The sequence below is a fragment of the Ammospiza caudacuta genome, chromosome 12 (genome assembly GCF_027887145.1).
Source record: "Ammospiza caudacuta isolate bAmmCau1 chromosome 12, bAmmCau1.pri, whole genome shotgun sequence".
NCBI lineage: Eukaryota > Metazoa > Chordata > Aves > Passeriformes > Passerellidae > Ammospiza > Ammospiza caudacuta.
In genome coordinates this window covers 9,950,982-9,969,272 of record NC_080604.1, presented here as the reverse complement: position 1 = coordinate 9,969,272, position 18,291 = coordinate 9,950,982, and the positions used below count along the sequence as shown (strand labels likewise).

Genomic DNA, 18,291 nt, shown 5'->3' with positions numbered 1-18,291 from the left:
AGTTCTACCTAAAATACCTAAAAAATGTTACTGCAAAGGTGAGATAAGTAAGGAGTTACCAGTTTGGAATCTGAAACAGTCCTTTCAGTCTTTTGACAGAAGTCTCTCATGATCTAAGTAGTCTTTCCTTGTCTGGAATTCTTATAACAAGCCAGCACAATCTCTGGAAACTAGTTTGGAATTCTGTTTCCAGCATAAAGAAAGAAATATTTTTGCAGTGTCTAGGATGGCCAGAACAGTTGCACTTTTGTTTGAGCAGGAGCACAGTCTGCTTTTTGGTTGAGGTGCTTCATATCAAAAAAATACCAAGTCTTGCTATTTTAATAAATAAATAGATGTGATGGATTATTTCACAGAGCAATTACTTAAAGGACTCAGAATATCCCTGAATTTCATCGTGCTCACATGTGCAGGGGAAATAAGCAAGAGGGCTGCCTTGCCTTGCCTTGCATGGCTCAAAAGCCAGAGGCAGTGGGAAAGTTCTGAGTTCTAGAAGGGCCCCAAGGACTGAAGGTTTGCTTGAGGGAAGCACACCTGTAACTCTGCCTGGTACTCAAGGTCCTCATCAAAGCCGCTGATGTTTCCTGTTGTCCAGGAGACTATGGAGTCTGGCTCTTGAGAGAGAGGACTTTGAGCTGTTGTATTTGGAAACTTTTAAAGGTGAATTTTTAATTGGAGGGATTGCAAGTACTTGAAGCTTATTCCCTCTTGTGAAAAATGCAGCAGTTTTCAAAGAAAAGGCTGTAACCTGCTTTGTGGAAGAATGTGGGCAGGAGAGATACAGGAGTCAAAATGCCATATTTCATGAAGAAAATGCTGTGATGTATTTAAAATAAGCAATATATGTTTAGTGTATTATTTTAACCTTCTCTCTGATTGCCATATTCTTATGAATAAATGAAAATAGTGCCCAAGTTGTTTTATGTCACTCTGTGAGCTGGCTGTAGATTCTGGAAGATAAGTCTGTAGTTGTGCTGATTGCAGCTGGACCTGCTGGTGTAGGAATATCTGATATTCCAGTAGCTGACACAACCAGGTGCTCCAGTTTCAGAACAGGGTGAATCATGAGATTCTCCTCTGTGAGATGTGTCACTCAAAAGATGTGAAATTGTGAGAGAGGATGAGGACACAGCCCATCCCTAGAAGCCACAGCACAGCCTCTCTACCTCAGCTGGAGAGGGGTTTTACCTACAGGCACCTCCTTTATTCTGAGCAGGTTACAAACATAAATGTACTTTTTGAAAATCACATATTCATTGCTATGTCAACTATTTTTAATTACTGAATCCTACTAGTAAAGAAAGTTAAACAGAAAACCAGTTCATGTAAAAACTCTATTTTTACCATATTTCAAATTAATGGATATTTACTGGTGATTCTTTCATGGAATTCTACACATTTTTTTTTTTTTTCAGGAAGCAGTTAAATACATTGGCTTGACTTTAAAAAAGAACACCATGACTTTCTTATTAACTTTCTATTAACCTGTTACAGTACAATAAAATTTGAATGTTACTGAAGACAGAAATTTTGAAAGTTAAAAGCTTCCAAGATTGGTAGTTTTGTAAATTGATTTTAAGTATTTTGAATTTATAACTATCATTATGTTGCTAAATAGCATTGAATCTGGAATGACTGACTTCTTTTTGCAGTAATTCAAAGGTATTATGATAGCTATAGTTTTATAGTGAGCATAAAAATCAGTGAGGTAAATTCAATGAGGTAAGGTTAGTGCTGGAAGTTTTATTAACAAAAACTGTAAGAATTAGCACATGAGTTAGAGTTCCCATGTGTTTTCCAAAATTTGCTGGAACTAAACTGAATATTAAATTCTGAACTTTGGACTAGTTGCTTTAAAGCACTTAATTTTAGTGGTAAGAATAAGCAAGATATAAATTAGAATAAACCAGCTGGCAGGCAGTTGGCCTTATTGATAAGGTGCATGGGTCAGAATTCCTTGTGGCATATGATGTTCCACAAGGACAAGCTTCCTACTGCCTGAAGGAACCATTAATATGTTGTTTACAATCTCTGGTTCAGCTGAAACCTTTCCTGGTGTAGTTTGACCCATCAGTTAAACAATTTTCTCTTTTAAAGAGCAGCATAATCTGGACTGGTGGATAAGATGAATATAAGAAAAATAAAGATTAATTAGTAGAGCTGCCAAAGCTGTTGAGGATGGAGGCTGGGGAGTTTATGAAAATTATTGGTGTCATCTTCAAGGATTGAGTACAGTGATTTTGAGGTGTTCCAGCACTGGGTGCTTCTCCTGCCCTTGTACTGAAGGAGCTTTTGACAGGGATTCTGTCAGGGAAATGGCAGGAGTTTGTTCTCCTGATGGGAGCAGCCAACACTGGCCTGTGTTAGCAAAACATCCCCTGTTGCTCACTGTTTCCCTGGACTACAAAGTCCTTCCCTTGGGTCAGTTCTTAAATACTGAAGTTGTAGAAATAAACAGTAAACTAGATTATACTTTAAAGAATATAAAGCATATAAACTATCAGCTGAATTAAAATGTGAACTAGAGCAACTTAGAGCATTAGAGGGGTGAGAATGTTGTTTGAGATAATGCCTGAAAGTGGAATTTTCTTCTGTGAAGTGAAAAAGCTAGCAAGCTCCCTAGAGTTTCAATTTGGAACACAGTGTAAAGGATATTAACTGTACAAAATTCAGGTGTCTGCAACTTCAAAATGTTCTGCCTTTTCTGCCTTGAATTTTACATACATCAGATGTTTTTGATAGAAATGAATGTATGGCTTTCCAGGTACAGCTGTTGCTTTGAAAAAGGTAATCTTTATCACATCAGACTAAAAAATGAGGGACAAATATGATGAAGAGGTAGTTTTTATTATGTTTTCTTATTTTAGAATAGGGTTTTTTTTGGGCTTTTTTAAAATGGCTCTGGAGGGTACAATTGGGACACATGATATCCTTTCTATACTTGTAGTTCAGTTCTCATATTTCCAAAAGGACCCATGTGAGAATATGCTGTCTGTACTAATAATTCAGTAGTTCTGTATGGAAAATCAGAGTGACAGCTCTTTTATTCTAGGTTTAAATTGGTTTTCATAGTAACAGCTTAGAACTTCCCCAAGATATATATGGGTGCATAAACACAGGAACTAAGATCTTTAATAGAATTTTTTTTTTTAATTAACTGAAGGTTTTCCTCAAAAGATGGCTGCATAATATACTAAAAGAGCAAATAATAGCCCAGAAAATGTCTACAGGGCTGTGGAGCCTGATGTGATGATGATGACAAAGGGGGAGAATGATGGTGCAGAAGGGAAGGAGCAGGACTCTTGGGCACAGAGGTGAATTTTGGCTGCAGTGTGTGCAGGAACAGGGCTGGCTCAGGAAGGGATTAACACTGGGTTGCAGTTTTTTCTCATTACCCCAGCTGTGGTACTACAGCACACTTAGGACTTCAGCAGGACCTTCAGGTTTAGTTTAAAAAAAATACAGTCAAACATTTGCTTTAAATGTGTTCATTTATGATGGTAAAGTAAATAATTCTTCACAGTGAAACACAGTAGTGCTGCTTCATGTTTTACTTCCCCGTGGAGCTCCTTAGCACTAAACCACTTTCATAAATGAGATATGTAATATGGCATCTAAGTTAAACAGTTAACAGAAAGGAACTTCAAGGAATAGACATCACTACTGAAGCTGGTCATGAGTGGCGGGTGATGACATGAAGATTAATAAAGTTTGACTTTGAATTTGGCAATTTTTGCCACTTACATGAACTCTTTTTTTCCAAAAGTATAACCCAATTCTAAAGTTTTTACAGTGTGTAGTATGTTTCCAGAGCAAGGGACAGAGTTTATTATACTAAATAGTAGAAATAAGTAGCTGCTGAGGAAAAAGAAGTTAGACAAAATTAAAAAGCAATTTACTTGGAGAGGGGTCTTTGAAATACTTAATGTGTTAGCTATCAGATCTGGTTTTGCTTTATTTTTCTTGAAAATTATGGTGTTCTTCAGACTGCCAAGTTTTACTAGCAGTCTGAAGTTTATATTTACTAGCAGTAAATATACTGCAAGAGATTGGAAGAAATAAGTGAAGGACTCTTAAAATGAGATAGCGTTGAGTGAAAAGCCAAAGAGAGAGATTTTGTGTACAAGAAATCCTTATATTTTCATATATATATGTATATGTATATACCTATATGTATATCTATTGCTGTAAAATGACCTGAATGTAATTTCCTTTCAAATCATATTTTAAATGCTTTAGGTGGAAAAGAGGCAGTAACAAAATGGCAGACATTGCTCATGGTGTGCTGGCATGCTCCCTCTAGAGTACTTCATTGTTGTGTTAATTTTGGGAGATGTGATTTCACAGTACCATTTTCAGGGAAGAGACAATTTCTTACATTGGAAAATTCGCCCTGGCCAAAAATGAAGTAGTATATTTTGCTTCTGGTTGTCCACAAGATGAGGACCTGACTTAAGAGCATTTTGGTTTTCTGCCATCTGGAGGTTCTTATTTGACTTATGAGATGATGTCATACACACTTAGTGCTGAGCAGATAGGGAAAGGTCGCCTGCAGTTCAGGCTGAGGTAGTTTTGTTTCCTATTGGGAGAAATGTAAAAGTCTTGGTTTGTGGTTGCTACAGGCAGAAAGAAAACTTTAGAGAAGGAGAAAATGACTGACATAACTGATGTTCTCCTAAACCTCTACTTGGCACTCCTGTGAATAGAAAATCAATCTGCACCCCCAAGACCACCCACAGTATGAGTTGTCTGTTCCCTCTCCCAGGCTGGCACTGCTCAGGGTTCTGCCTCCGCTTTCAGAAGGGCTCCTTGCTGTGAAGGTTAGTTTGGGGATGATAGACTTACTCCATCAAAATACTTCATTGTGCAGGTGGATTTTTGAATTGAAGTTCTCTGCTGTATCAGCCTCAAGATGAGAAGATGTAAGAAACCAGATATGTATTTGGCAGATTTTTTTTTCTTCCACCTAAGGCTGTGGTGGACATACTGTGCTCTTTCCTTCCCAACTCTTGCACTGTCCTTGTGTGAATATGGGTTGAAAGGATTGAGACTCTTTGGCTGTTTCTCAGTGCAAGTGAAGCTGCACTTTGGTTGTGTTTTAAAGACTGAAGGAGGATTTGAGTCTGAGAAGCTGGAGTGAACAGGAGCTCTGCTCCTGTTTCCCAAACAGGTTGTCACTGGGCATTCAGAGCCGTTTGCTCATCCTCTGCACCCTCCTTGTGCTCCCAAGTTTTATTGCCTAAAATCCCCCCCATTCCTCAATTGAATTTAGAGAGCCATGCTCACAGGGTCTGTAGGAAGAAATTTCTGAAGAAGACTGAGAACTGTCTCCTTGGCCCTTGGTGCTGGGACTGGATGGGCAGAGCATAAAGGATTATTGACTGAGACACTGCTGGGTTCAGCCAAGCAGGACGAGCTGCATCAGACCTGTGGAAGCTGCTGAGTTATCCCAGCCATGGGGGAATGGTGTCAGAGCTTTGTTTGGCTGGGGATCCAATCACCTCCAGCTCCCTTGACTCGAAGCTTTGGGCTCCTGCCTGGTGGCAGCTGGGAAATGAGCCTGGCAGTGGCTGATGGGGAGAGCTGCTTTTGCAGAGCTGCTCCAAGGTCCCGACGAGCTCCTCAGCTACAGCTGGAAGGCCCAGCAGAGATTTCTGTGATTTGACTTCAGGGATTGCTTTCAGCCGTGAAGCAAAGAAGTGATTAAGTATAAAGAAGATGTGGTAATGAGATTCAGATGAGGTTTTTTATGTTTATAAAAAGAGGTCTGAAAGCTCGCTGCTACTATTATTTCTTGTTTTCTAATTGAAAAAGTCATCTTTGAATCCTTTACTGCATGCTGCTTACAAACTGAGAGATCCTGTTACTGTAATATTGTAAAAAAAGTCTTAAAAATAAAATAAATCTAGTGGAATATAAATCTTTTTTCCAGTGTATAGAAAGGCAATGAGCCATTTTAAAAGCAGGAAGAACATGCATTTTAAGATCCAATAGATCATCTAAATTGGTCCCAAAACAAGTTTTAAAGTGGCATTGAAAATACTTTTGCTTTGAATAAATTTAGTGTTACAAAACTCAGAATATACATAAATACAGATTTGATGATTGTTTTGCACTTTGATAATATTCTGATTAACTAAAGAACAAATTGCTTAATAGAGGAGACCCTTTCTGACTGTTCCATCTGCAGAACTAAAAAATGCTAAGCCTCCATTTATGCCCTTTCAGTTTCTTCCATCTATTTTTTTTTTAGGAATTAACCTTATGCATTTCTAGGAAATACAAACTTTAAACTCTTGTTCTTTATTTTCTAAAATTTGTATGCTTGAAATTTGGATTAGTGAATCAAATATTTCTCACTTGCCTGACTGCCTGCAGTTGTCTTGTAGATGGAGAATTATTCTAAATTGCCACATCATACATTTTCAATCCAAAGCTTGACTTCTCAGTGGTGAGCCTTGCAGCCAAAGAAAGCCTGTGAGTCCACTTAATGTGAACACCTCATGGTTCAGAGGTGCAGAAAAAGCCTCTGCTCAAGGAAACCTGTCTCTGTAACAATAAATTATAGCACTCCCTTTATCTTAGCTCTCTACTTTCCATGATGTTTATTAGCACTGACTGAATTTCGTGGGTATGCGTTTTCTTGTATTATTTTATTTTCAAATCAGCTTTCAATAATATGAAACTCACAGTGAAACAATGTCTTGGTTTTCAAAAACTTAATGTATGATGAAATCTGTTCTTTTCTCCCAAATATTCCCCACCCCCCAGTATTTTATGCTGAGAGCTGCTCAGCAATTCATTTGTAGCTGCTTTTCTGAACCAGAATATATAAGCAGTGGAAGTGTTGCTGAAGGCACCAATACATGTCCAGTGTGATTCTTGTAGAAATGATGGTTAAAGCCAAATATATTCTCTTTCTTTAATGAATTGAGATTGAGAATTGAGATCTCTGCTATTTTATTACTGTTTGAATTGCATCAAGAGAATAACAAATTTGCGCACTTGAATATTTGCACAGCAAGAAATGAGAAAATCAAGGGTTCTTACACATTCTGGGCTGTTGGAATTCCTTTGTGTTGTAGATACATGGTTTGGGGTAATTGGGAGAGGGGCTGTGGCTGAGCCTCATCATCCCCAGTGGGCACAGCTGTGAGCAGCAGGTGAGCAGCACTGGCAGCAGTGAGCCAGGGAGTGCCCAGGGCACTGCCCAACCACCAAAGGGAGCAGAGGGCACACAGGTGCAGGGCATCAGCAGGAGGGGATAAAAGGCTGGGCTGAGGAACAAGAGAGAGCTGCAGATGCTCGAAGCCTTCTTTGGTGTTGGTTGTGCCTCTACCATCTTCCTGCCACTTTTGGGTTTTGTTTTTTCTTCTTTTTAGTATTTCAGAAAAAAACCTCACCAGTGATGCTTTTTGTTTTGCTTAGGAAAATCCTTGAATATCCCTTATTTTGTTTATGAGGATTTGTGATTATTGCAGTGAAGAAGTCAGATCCATTTGGTAAGAGACTTTTGAAATAAACACTGGAGAAAAGTGTAACAAGTAAAACAATGTCTTAGAGTTCAGTTTGGAAAATTACATAGAAGAGAAATAAAACATTTCTTAAGTGTGAATAAAAGAGTATTAGAAAAAAATATTTTAATGATTTTTATTGAACCCTAAATATGTTTGATTTACTTACTGTAGGTTGATGCCTTGCGGTTACGGTTAGAAGAAAAAGAAACCTTTCTGAATAAAAAAACAAAACAACTTCAAGACCTCACAGAAGAGAAGGGAACCCTTGCTGGAGAAATTCGAGATATGAAAGACATGTTGGAAGTAAAAGAAAGAAAAATTAATGTCCTTCAGAAAAAGGTAAGATCACTGATGAAAGGATATGTTGTACAACTTTTGAGGTACGTTTAAAGGAAATGCTCCTGTTTCTTAAAGTGCATTGCTGTTAATATATTAGAAAAGATGCAGAGAGTCTGTAATAGTAAAATTTTCTAATAGACAATGTCTTGCTTTTATCTGTGGGTGCATTTTTATAGTATCAAATAATACATATTATAGAAGAAAAATGTTGGATGCTGCAGTTGTCACAAAATGATTGGAGTTAAAGGAAAGTACTAAAACTCTTGATAAAACTTCTTATCCCTCAACATAAGGGATTCCAGTATCCTTATGAATACTGGTTACTACTCTTTCCAAATAATCTAAATAAAAAGTGTGGGCCTGCTGAAGGATTGGGATACTGTGTTTTTAGCCTGAAGGACTTTCTTTTCTGGGCAGAGAGGAGGGGAGTGGAGAAGGAAAGTTAATTAAATCAATTATCTGCTTTCCTTATGGTCTAAAGACATTAAGAAGGGAGGCTCCCTCCAAGCAGCCAAATTATCTTGTTTCTAATTTTCCACAAATTTAACTGCATTTGCTCTCTTTGGACATGGGATTCAATCCATTATAGCTTTCACTTGGGGGAGTGGGGAGGGAATTTCCTGTAGAGGCAGCTCTACAAGGGCTCTGCAGACAGCAGTAGAGTGTTCATTTCCATATCCTTTTTCTCACACTCACCAAAATATTTATGCTACCAGGTGTGTACAGTTTGTGTCCTGTGTGTCACTTTTTACCATATAGAGATGCACTTGGGACCATACAGAGAAATGAAGAAAAAGTTTCTGGCATCATCTGTATTTTACTCTTCTCCCCTCCATTTACAGCCACTCAAAGAATGTCTACTCCTCCTTACTCAATTATTATGTAGGTAGTTCATGTTACTGCGGTTTTCCTCCAGGATTCATGCAGGGTTCACATGGTCTAGTTGTGCTTCTGTCTGCAGTTGCTTAAGTACCAAATTAAAAAAGCCAAGTTCTTATTTTCCAGAAGCTGAGAGGGCTGCTTTTTTTTACTGGGATGTAAGGCCTATCAAAACTGGAATATAAGTACTCATCTACTTTAATCCTATTTCTGAATATTTGCCTTGTTAGCAGTGCTGATCATGTAAAAGAAAGCAAGCTTCAGGGCTTTTATGCTGAATGCCAACTAGTTTTGGACATTTCTTGAGCATTCTGAAGAATAGAATGCATGTTTTCTTATTGTTTGCATTCTAAAAAAAACCCCAAACCCCTGAACAAACCAACAATTTACAATTTCTCTTGTACTTACGTCTTGAGGAAATGGTTCAGTAAGAGGAATGTGTATTCAGTGATGAAAATTTTGTAATGAGTAACTATCACAGAGCTATCAGCACTATCTGTCATGGCTTTGTCCTCAGAAATCTGCAGAAAAAACAATTTTGCTGTTTTTAAGAAATCATGGCCATTTTATTAGGGTGTGCAGATGGTCTTGCATCTTTTGCACTTGCTTCTTAATGGACATAATCATTCTCAATCTGCTCTTTCTCTCCTCATGAGATCATGGAATAAAATATGCCATGGCCTCATGAGCTCTAGTATGCAAAGAGATAAATCCTGCTAACAGCTGGGTGGAAAATTGGAGCTAGTACTGAACTGATATTTTAAAACTGGAAGTAGCACTTCAGTAGCATTTTCTGTCTTGAAAGTTTTTATTTCCTTTCATTAGGGGACTTGTGAAGTTTAGTTTTTCTGCTGTAGGCTGAATACTGGGTTCACTTAGAGAAGGACGAATTTTGACGATTATTTTTAAAAAAAGCAAAAATAATTACATTTACAGCACAAAAGTTACGTGTAGATTTGCTTCTCTGAAACATTTTTTATAACCACATTCTTCTAATGTGTAGATGCTGAAAAATATTAATGCCAGATTGTCATAATACCATTATTATAGTTATAGGAGAAGAATGTTGTATTAGGAAAATAGATGTTTAAAATTACCCTTAGGTCACATTTTCAGATTTGGATCTTTATTTTGCTTGTGTTTCTCTTCCAATATTCACTCACAGATCATTTGACTAAAGAGAAATTTGATTGAAATATTGTCCTGCTCTGCTCACCCCTCATTTGAGTAAATCTAGAGCATGATGCTTTAAATGATGCTTTCAGGGTTTACTTTTCATGTGCCTGGTGTGCAATTCTGAAGTAGAAAATGCTGTATGTCACCAATGCAAACTCAGGCTTTTACATTCACTTGGAAAAAAAAACCTAAAAAACCAAACAATCTCCTTGTCTGGTTAAGACAAGTGTGCAGCTTCATTTTGGCAGTGCTTGTTAGATCATGACTTCTCTTGTTTAGGGTCTTTGAGCATTCCAGTGTCGTTGGCAGCAGATGAAGTCTCATCTCTGGGTCACAATACTTGCATGCAGAAGGGAAGGTGTTCTGGGTCTGTTTTTTTTTTCTCAGGAAGCTTTCCTGGCACTAGAGCCTTTCAGTTCTAGGTATCTTTACCCTCAGCAGATGAAGTTGTGTCCCAGGGCATTCATACCTTGGACAGTCCATGTGTTCTGGCAAAGGGAGCACAGCTTCTTTTGCAGCACAGGCAGATTGGTCATGTGTTAGTTCAGAAGTATGTTGGACTGTGTATAGTACTAATTCCTAGTACTACAATATTTGTTATTGCAGTATTTTTGAACAGACCCTTTTCAGGGATTTTCAGAGTGTAGTATTGGATGCTGTGCTTTAGGAAAAAATTGTCAAATATACCTGTTTTCTTTCCAGTTTTGACAATATGCCTTTCTAATTGCAAGCATAACTAAGATAGAAAAGTATTTAATCTATCCTAATTACACTTATTTTATCCTTTATTTTAATCTAATGATAATTTCATGTTTTACTCCTTTCTGGATTGCACATGACTTTTGTTTGCCTCCAGTTTTTTGCTCATTGGGTGAACTTTTGGTCACATCTTCCAGTATTGATTTCACTTTGGGATGGCAGCCAGACATGTCTGTGTTGATCATTTAGAAACTTGTTCTCATTGTGCACATACATGTGGGGAATTCAAGGAGGGGAAAGCAGTATGGGCCATTTCAATGATATTCAGGAGGTGGAACAATGGCTGGGCCTCACAGTGGATTGCCCTGTGTTTACAAATCCTCCCTCATCCAGGACTGCTCTGGTTCTGCTCGCTCTCCTGAAAGCCCCTCTGAAAATGAAGGAAGTGCTTCTAGGTCTTCTGTGGTTCTGTTTGGACATCAGATTCTGACTGCAATACTTTAATGCTTGCCTCCTTTTTCTTCTTTCTACTCAGGACCAAATTTTTTTCCCTTGTATTTTTGTTTTCTTTTGATACGAGACTTGTGAATAACCAGTTGTGTTCCTGCCTTCAGTTGTTGATGCAAGATAGATGGCCACATCTCTCTGCACTCAGCCTGAAGTACCTCACTCAGCCTAAAATAACATTTGTTTTAATGGTTGTATTCAAGTAACTGAAGAAGGAAGAATTTGTGTATAGTGCCTAAAAATATTTCTGTCAGTAATAACCTGCAAGTGAGTAGGAAGGAATATGTAACTTGGAAATGTGCGATTTCTAATCTGTATTCCCTCTCTTATATGAATTATCTGCTGGATGGAAAAAAAAATTACAAAGGAGATAAAACCAAACACTGAAAAACTCTCTTTGGAAAGTAGAGCAGTTCCTTCCCTTTTCTGGATAGCTGTCACACTAGGAGGGAAGGACAGTTTCTGTTGAGTGCTCCCTACCAAAGGTGGGGAAGAATCAAACCCAAAACAGCTGTGGTGAGGCCCATGGGAAGCCATTGAAATTAACACAGGGTAACAAGATGCAGAAAATTTGATGGGCTAGATAAGGATCTGATGGTGCATTGTCCTTCTGTGTGGAGATTTGGGTGTAATTTTTTGACCAAATTGAAAAACTGCTGCACTATTCAGTATAATTTGCAGGCTTAAGGGAGGCCCAGCACTGGAGCAGCTTGTGTTTAGAGGATTTGGATCAAGGTAGATTGGCATGGAGTAATAATAAACTTATGTCAATGTCAGAGGTGCAATATTACTTAATATTTCTTTCTTTTAGAACCTTTGGCACCACTGTTCCATTTTAGTGCCAGTAAAGCTGGGTATGCTGTTTTAATAGCCTTGTTTAACCTGGCAAAGCTAGTCTTACACCTCATATCTGTCAGTTTAGCATGCAGAGGGGCAGACCTCAGAAATCTTTATGTATTTCTTACCAGAACGTTCCAGTTCTATGAATGTGGCCGAGCTGTAGGCTGGGGGGCAAAAGTGCTGAGCTGGATGACGTCCCTCTGCTCCCACATTTCACCTTTTCTCCAGTAGGTAGAAATGGAGTGTTTATCCTCTAGGAATCTACAGATACTTGAAAAAACTCCAGTTCTATACTCTGAAGTAGGAGTCTCAGTGATGAAAACAGTAGCTGTTGAGACAAGAGCAGTGTGCAGGATGTAGACCTGGATCATATTAGGACAACAGCTTGTGGAAATTCTTTTCTGGGGACTATCATAAAAGAACACCAGCTAAAGGGGACTAGTATAATACTCTGCCTTGACTTGCTACATAACTTTTCATGTAAAATGTTACAGTTTCCATATTTAATAGTTTAATCTTTGTGATTGATGAAGTGCTACATGACTAAGGGCCTTAACCTACCAGCTAATTAGCATTTGTAGGAAATGTCATAAAGTCTTAGTTCTCATGTAATAATTGCAATCTGTACCTGTAATGGCTGGACTATGCACTTTAGGTGATATTGTCCATTTTGTGTTAAATTGTATAGCACAATTAACTGGATGAATTGCTGTTGGCTGTCTTCTTAAAAAAAGAAAATGTACATGTGGTCAGGTTAGGAGTGATTAGTGTAAACAAAGGAGTCCTACTCTTGGGCTGAGAAATTTGCACCAGTATTATTGCTTGGTGCAGGCTACAAGTAGAAGGAGCAAGCGTGTTGCTGATAGAAGATGCCTTTGTAATTTTTTTTTCCCATGGTTGAATCAGCTGGGAGTGTGTTTTCATATTCCCAGGAAGGGGTCAGGGCATGACAAAGGACATTTTTTATTGACTGTGTCAAATTCTATCAGAACACTGTAAATAGGCTGTTGTGTGAGCTGATGTTTTGCAATCACAGATCAGAGATCTATTGTAATTCTGGAGTCAGATGATAAATTCTGAATGAGTTGTTCTGCAAAATAGAGCAATCTTCTCCCCATAGAATTAGGTGTTGAAAAAATATAATTAGGAAGTCTTTCTGGTGTGGCATAAAAATTTTGATGTTACAAAACTGCTATGGTGACTATTAACTTTGGTATTATTTAAGAATTGAATCTTTAATGGTACATGTTCATTTTAAGAGTACAGTGTTCAGTGTACTGAGTATTAGGAAATTGTACTTTGCTGGCTGCTAAGGCTTGTAGCTTTGCCAAATCATGGTATTTTTTCAGAACAGTCTGAAAGTGAAATTGAAATAAGTATAGTCAATTGTTCATCCAGGGTGGTGGTGTTACTGATCCAAATACATTATCAGAAAAATGTGTCTTTGAGGATTCTGTACAATCAAATGCAACTTTTGGACTGTTAGGTAACCACAAATCCCCCTTAAGCCTAACCAGAGCAGCTGCTGGGATGCTCTCAAAGTGTGCGCAGACACTGAGAACAATGTCATTAACATCAGAAGCAGGGATCATTTTCATTTTTCTTTAGCTTAATTTCCCATTCTTTGTAACACATTATGGTACTGTTTTTACAGTTTATAAAAGATCATTAGAAATATGTGACCCAATGTACATTCACTTAGTAAAGCCAGCCTGAATTTTCATCCAGTCTAAAACCATAGTTATGAGTCTAGGTCCTTGCACATTGAATTTCAGGATCATTATAAACTTGTCCAGCCTTTCCCTGAATGGATTGTCCTTTCCAATGAATTTGAGACCCACTGAGGCTAGAAGTCCAGAATTTTGTTGTCCTCCCCTCCTCTGTGCTCCATGACCTGCTTGCTGCTGCTGTTCTTTTTCAAGCCTACACTTTACAAGGAGAAGAGATGCATTACACACTTCTGCTTACTGGCCTGTTTGAAAATGAGCACTTAGCTCTGTAGGAGAAAATCACAAATTCCTCAAGTAGAGTTTCACGAGTTAGGAAATTTAAAAACTTTTATGCGACGCCAGTTCTGTAAACATGGTAATTTTTGAGTATCAGGTGTATTGTAAGTTTTAAGTATGTCTTAAGACTCTCAAGAAGAAATACTGACTACAATTGTCTACACTACAATAATAAGTTATTGTAGATCAAGTTATGCTATGTGGTTTGGAGAGGATTCCTCAGATGATGAAGAGAATGGGACTGTTGAACCCTCAGGTTGCTCATAGCATACACAAGTGCTCCCACACACAGTGTGTCATCTGCAAAGTGGGACTGAGCCTAATGAGGCACTTACATAAGGGTTTCACACTGCTGATGTGACACTGGTGCTGCTGGGGGGGAAGGAAGCTGCCCTTCAGCTCTGAAATGTCAATACTAATTAACAAAGTTACCTTTAAATATGATATTAAGTTTTATTCATGCTGAGAAAACAGCCAACTCACATGCTGGGAATTTTAAGCTGTGTGAAGAGTAATATTTTCTATTTAATAGAGTTGGGGGAAATTTCTTTTGAAGTGTGAAAGAGCTCAGTTAGGTGTAGTGTGACTGGGCAAAAGGGAAGGGGAAGTTGTCATATCTTGGAGGTTCAGTAGACCATAAAAGAATTATTTAGGGAAATAAATGGCTACCTATATATCTGAAAAAGAATCGGGGAAAATCAGAATTGTTTAGGAGAAAAGTATTTTTCTTGGAAGAAATGAAATTTTTCTCCAAAAAAATGTAGTAAAGTCTACTAATTTGAATTAAAAATTATAAGGGAAAGTTTTATAAGTGTAACAGAATAATTTTACATGGAGGTATCCTGCTGTCATGACTCACTTAGAAGTTTTAGCTGCTGACTGAGGCTGTATTCATGTAATTCCCTGCTCTTGGAACTGCATCTTTGAGTGGCAGCCTGGCTATTTCCCCACTGTCTCAACATGACAGACTCACCTGGTTTTGTACCTGCCAGCGGTTGAGCACTGAATCTTTGACAACTCATTGAAATGACACAAAATCAGATCCCCCAAGAAGCAGTGAGTGGAACAAAGTATTGCACAAGCCCAAAAGGCTTGTATGTCTTATTACATGCTGATGTTTTTCTTGGAAGCTTTCAAGGTCCGTGCTCCAGGTGAGTGATTTATGGCAGGGAAGAAGGAGCTTGGGTGGCTTCTCACCTTCAGTGACTGACTCAGACATTGATGTGGGGGATTCACAGGGATAGGCTCATCTCAAATCATAATTTTATGAAATGTTCCTTAGGAAAATAAATGAATCAGCTTGTTAATTATATGCAGTATTATGAGAAGACAGTTTTATATCTGAACTGATTCAGAAATGATACATTTTATGTATGATTTCATCTGAGATTTATTTTTATAGTCTAATGCGTGAAATATTCAACAATATAGTGACTGAATAGCATTAATCAGGATAAACCATCCTTGCCTAATCCTGAAATAAATAGATCCCACTGCCCTTGTTCACCTACTTGCTGGGGTAGGCAGTTACACTTGATCTGCAGCTTTAGCTAGTGTATATCCAAGTTTGTTATATCTGTGAGTGAAAAAGAAACATTTCCTACTAAGTATAAAAAGCAGGGTTATGCATTAGCAGTTGGGTTTTAGCGTTTTTGTAGTATATAAAAAATCTACTTTTCTGTTGGCATAGAATCAACCACCCTAATTTCCACATTGTTGGAGCTCCTTGACGTTGGCACTTGTGCTTTGCTGGTGGTATTCCATTGCTGTTCCCCTGACTGAGTCCTCTGAGACTAGAGACACTAATACCTCAGTAAACTGAGTATTTAATCACATTTGGAGAAAGATCACCCTTCACCTTTGAGTGGAGCTGTTACTGGCTTTATGAAATCATGAAGTTCAAAGACTCAGGAGTATGCATGCAGATAAGTTTAATGGTAACAATAAATGAGAATTGTTATCTTCATGCTTCTCCCTTCTTATTATTGTTACCAGATGTGGCTGGAGCTAGTGGTGCCAATTTGGTCAGATTGCTTTGATAATTTTCTTGTTGCCAAGCAGTATGTATTTCTTGGTGGGAGAATCCACAGTGGTATGCTTGAATACGAGTAGAGTGAGTCCAACTTTAGAATGGAATCTGAATCTAATTCACTTCCTTCTAACACACCTGACTTTAATTTTTAACGCCCAGCCAGGCACAGTGCTAAGATCAAAGTGAAACAAAGAGGAGGGAGTAAAGCAATTCTTGGGAAGTAAAAAATAAAAATGGCATAACATTGTGTAATCTTTCATATATGACAGAAATATTTGGCTTATTTACCGTTCACTTAAGAATAAATCTGCAGTAAATTTTCTAAAGGCACTTATTCCAGGAACCCCCCTTACTTATCAGGGAGAAAAATCAGGCCCACTGTATTTATTGCTGAAGAGATACCTTAATTTGACAGCAGAAATCTGCATTAATGTCCCCAGAAAGGCACAGAGTCTTTTATTGCTCTGTGCTTGACCCCATGCCAAAGTGACTGTACACCATGGGAACCTCTGCATGTTCCTCTCTACAGAGCCTTCTGCTGATCTTGAGGGAGGAGCTGCTAAAAGCCCACAGGAATCTGTCAACTTTTCATCTTAAAGCTTGTTGACAGACAGGATTGGGTAGGTGTTAAAGCACAATTTAAATTTGAGCGAAGTACCTGTTCTGTCCTATCCGAAATTCTTCATTCATGGTTAAGTCTGAGATTTTGTTGTGGCTGTCATGGGAACCATAAATAGTTTGATTTGAATGTTTGTCTAATATAAATCCATATCTTTTGAGATTCTTTGAATGTTGGGAGGATAGTAAACAGCTGATCAAATGGGAAGAACTTCAAAGTATAGAATTAGAGTATAGTAATAGAAAACAGGAGTTTGTTAATTTAGTTGCAAAAGAGGTCACCCCTGTAAATTGTCCTTGGGAGCTTCTCTTGTTGTGTTAGAATTACAATAATTAGATTTACAATAATTTCTTCCATGACATTTTGTGTTCATCTGTTCTCATTGTTTGCTCACTTTAACTGTTACTGATTTCTATGCATTGTCCATTTATGAAATATAATGTAATGTAATTCATCCTCTGTCTTGAAATTTTTGGCTTGCAACACTTTCCATGAATCCTTATAAATCCCCTCCTTGGGAGAGGGAGGGGGAAGAAGATACATCCATGGACAGGTAGCTCTTTTCTGTCTCTGTTCTGTAGCATTGAACTTGTAGCATCATTCAGTCCAAACTGTCAGGAGTATCTGCCATCTGAATGGGAGACACTGAAAATGGAGTTGTTGTCAGACTATTGTAGCTTCATTGCTAAGTGTTGCTCAAGTTTTTTGGAGAATTTTACAATCAAAATTATGTGCGTGTTCTTGAAGAGAAAGCCTGACAAAAATTGATTGGTAATAATTCTTTTGCTTGCAGAAGTAAAGAGATAGTCAATCTGTGTAATATATTGATACAACCTGTAATACATTGATATATTCCTCATCTCTAAAGGACTTCCCAGTCCTTGTTCTTAACTTCAAGCTCCTCACTCACCCCTCTTGTGAGGGTTTTATCCAGTGTCAAACCCCGCCATGCAGAGGGGTACATGGCTCACAGAGTGAACATGAAGCTCAGTGGGAGAGAGCTGTATCTGACAGCTGCTGAAACTTCTCATTGTCCTGCAAAGAAACATAAATCAGAGGAAAAAAAAGGAAATTTTTTGGTACAGTACGTCAGTGTCACTGACATTGCAGCAGCAGGTTACCTTCAAATGCATCTTCAGTATTATCCTGTAATTGCAAAAGGGGCAGTGAGTGTTCTTCATACATCCTTTCATCAAAGCTTTTACAGTAAATAAAAAAAAAAAAGAAGGGAAACAAAATGGATAAGGATGGCTAAAATGATTAAAAAATTGTAGGCATTAAAGTCCTAATGAAAACTGATTCAGAGAGAAAAGTGTTTCTATCATAGGTGTAATTTATTAAGTTTCCTTTATTTTTGTGTAGTTGATGGTATTAGAGTGAGGCTGAGTTTCACATACCAACCTGCTGGTTTGAGGTGATACAAGATAAAGGAAATTCAATCATTTTACTTCTTAAAAGACATTTTTCATATCAAAAGCAAACTATCTTAAACACAAAACCATATCAGATTACAGATTACTTCCTATTCAGACATTTCCATAAAAGCATTGCTGTCTTACCTTTGCTGCTATAGAGAAACTAAACTGTTCAGCAGATGTTGATTAAAGACATCCAAGTTGATGTGTTTAACATTTCAGTTTAAGTTTAGTGGTGCTTTGATAGTTTATATGTCTAAAG

The 18,291-nt window shown here is 37.9% G+C and overlaps 1 protein-coding gene across 1 annotated transcript in view; it reads left to right on the top strand.

Annotated features, from left to right (window-relative positions):
* The window catches only part of ERC2 (ELKS/RAB6-interacting/CAST family member 2), a 318,526-nt gene that overhangs the window by 116,621 nt on the left and 183,614 nt on the right, over positions 1–18,291 (top strand). The window contains exon 9 of the mRNA XM_058812979.1: positions 7,689–7,856. Coding sequence (XP_058668962.1) covers positions 7,689–7,856 — 168 coding nt within the window. The remainder of the gene's footprint in view (positions 1–7,688; positions 7,857–18,291) is intronic.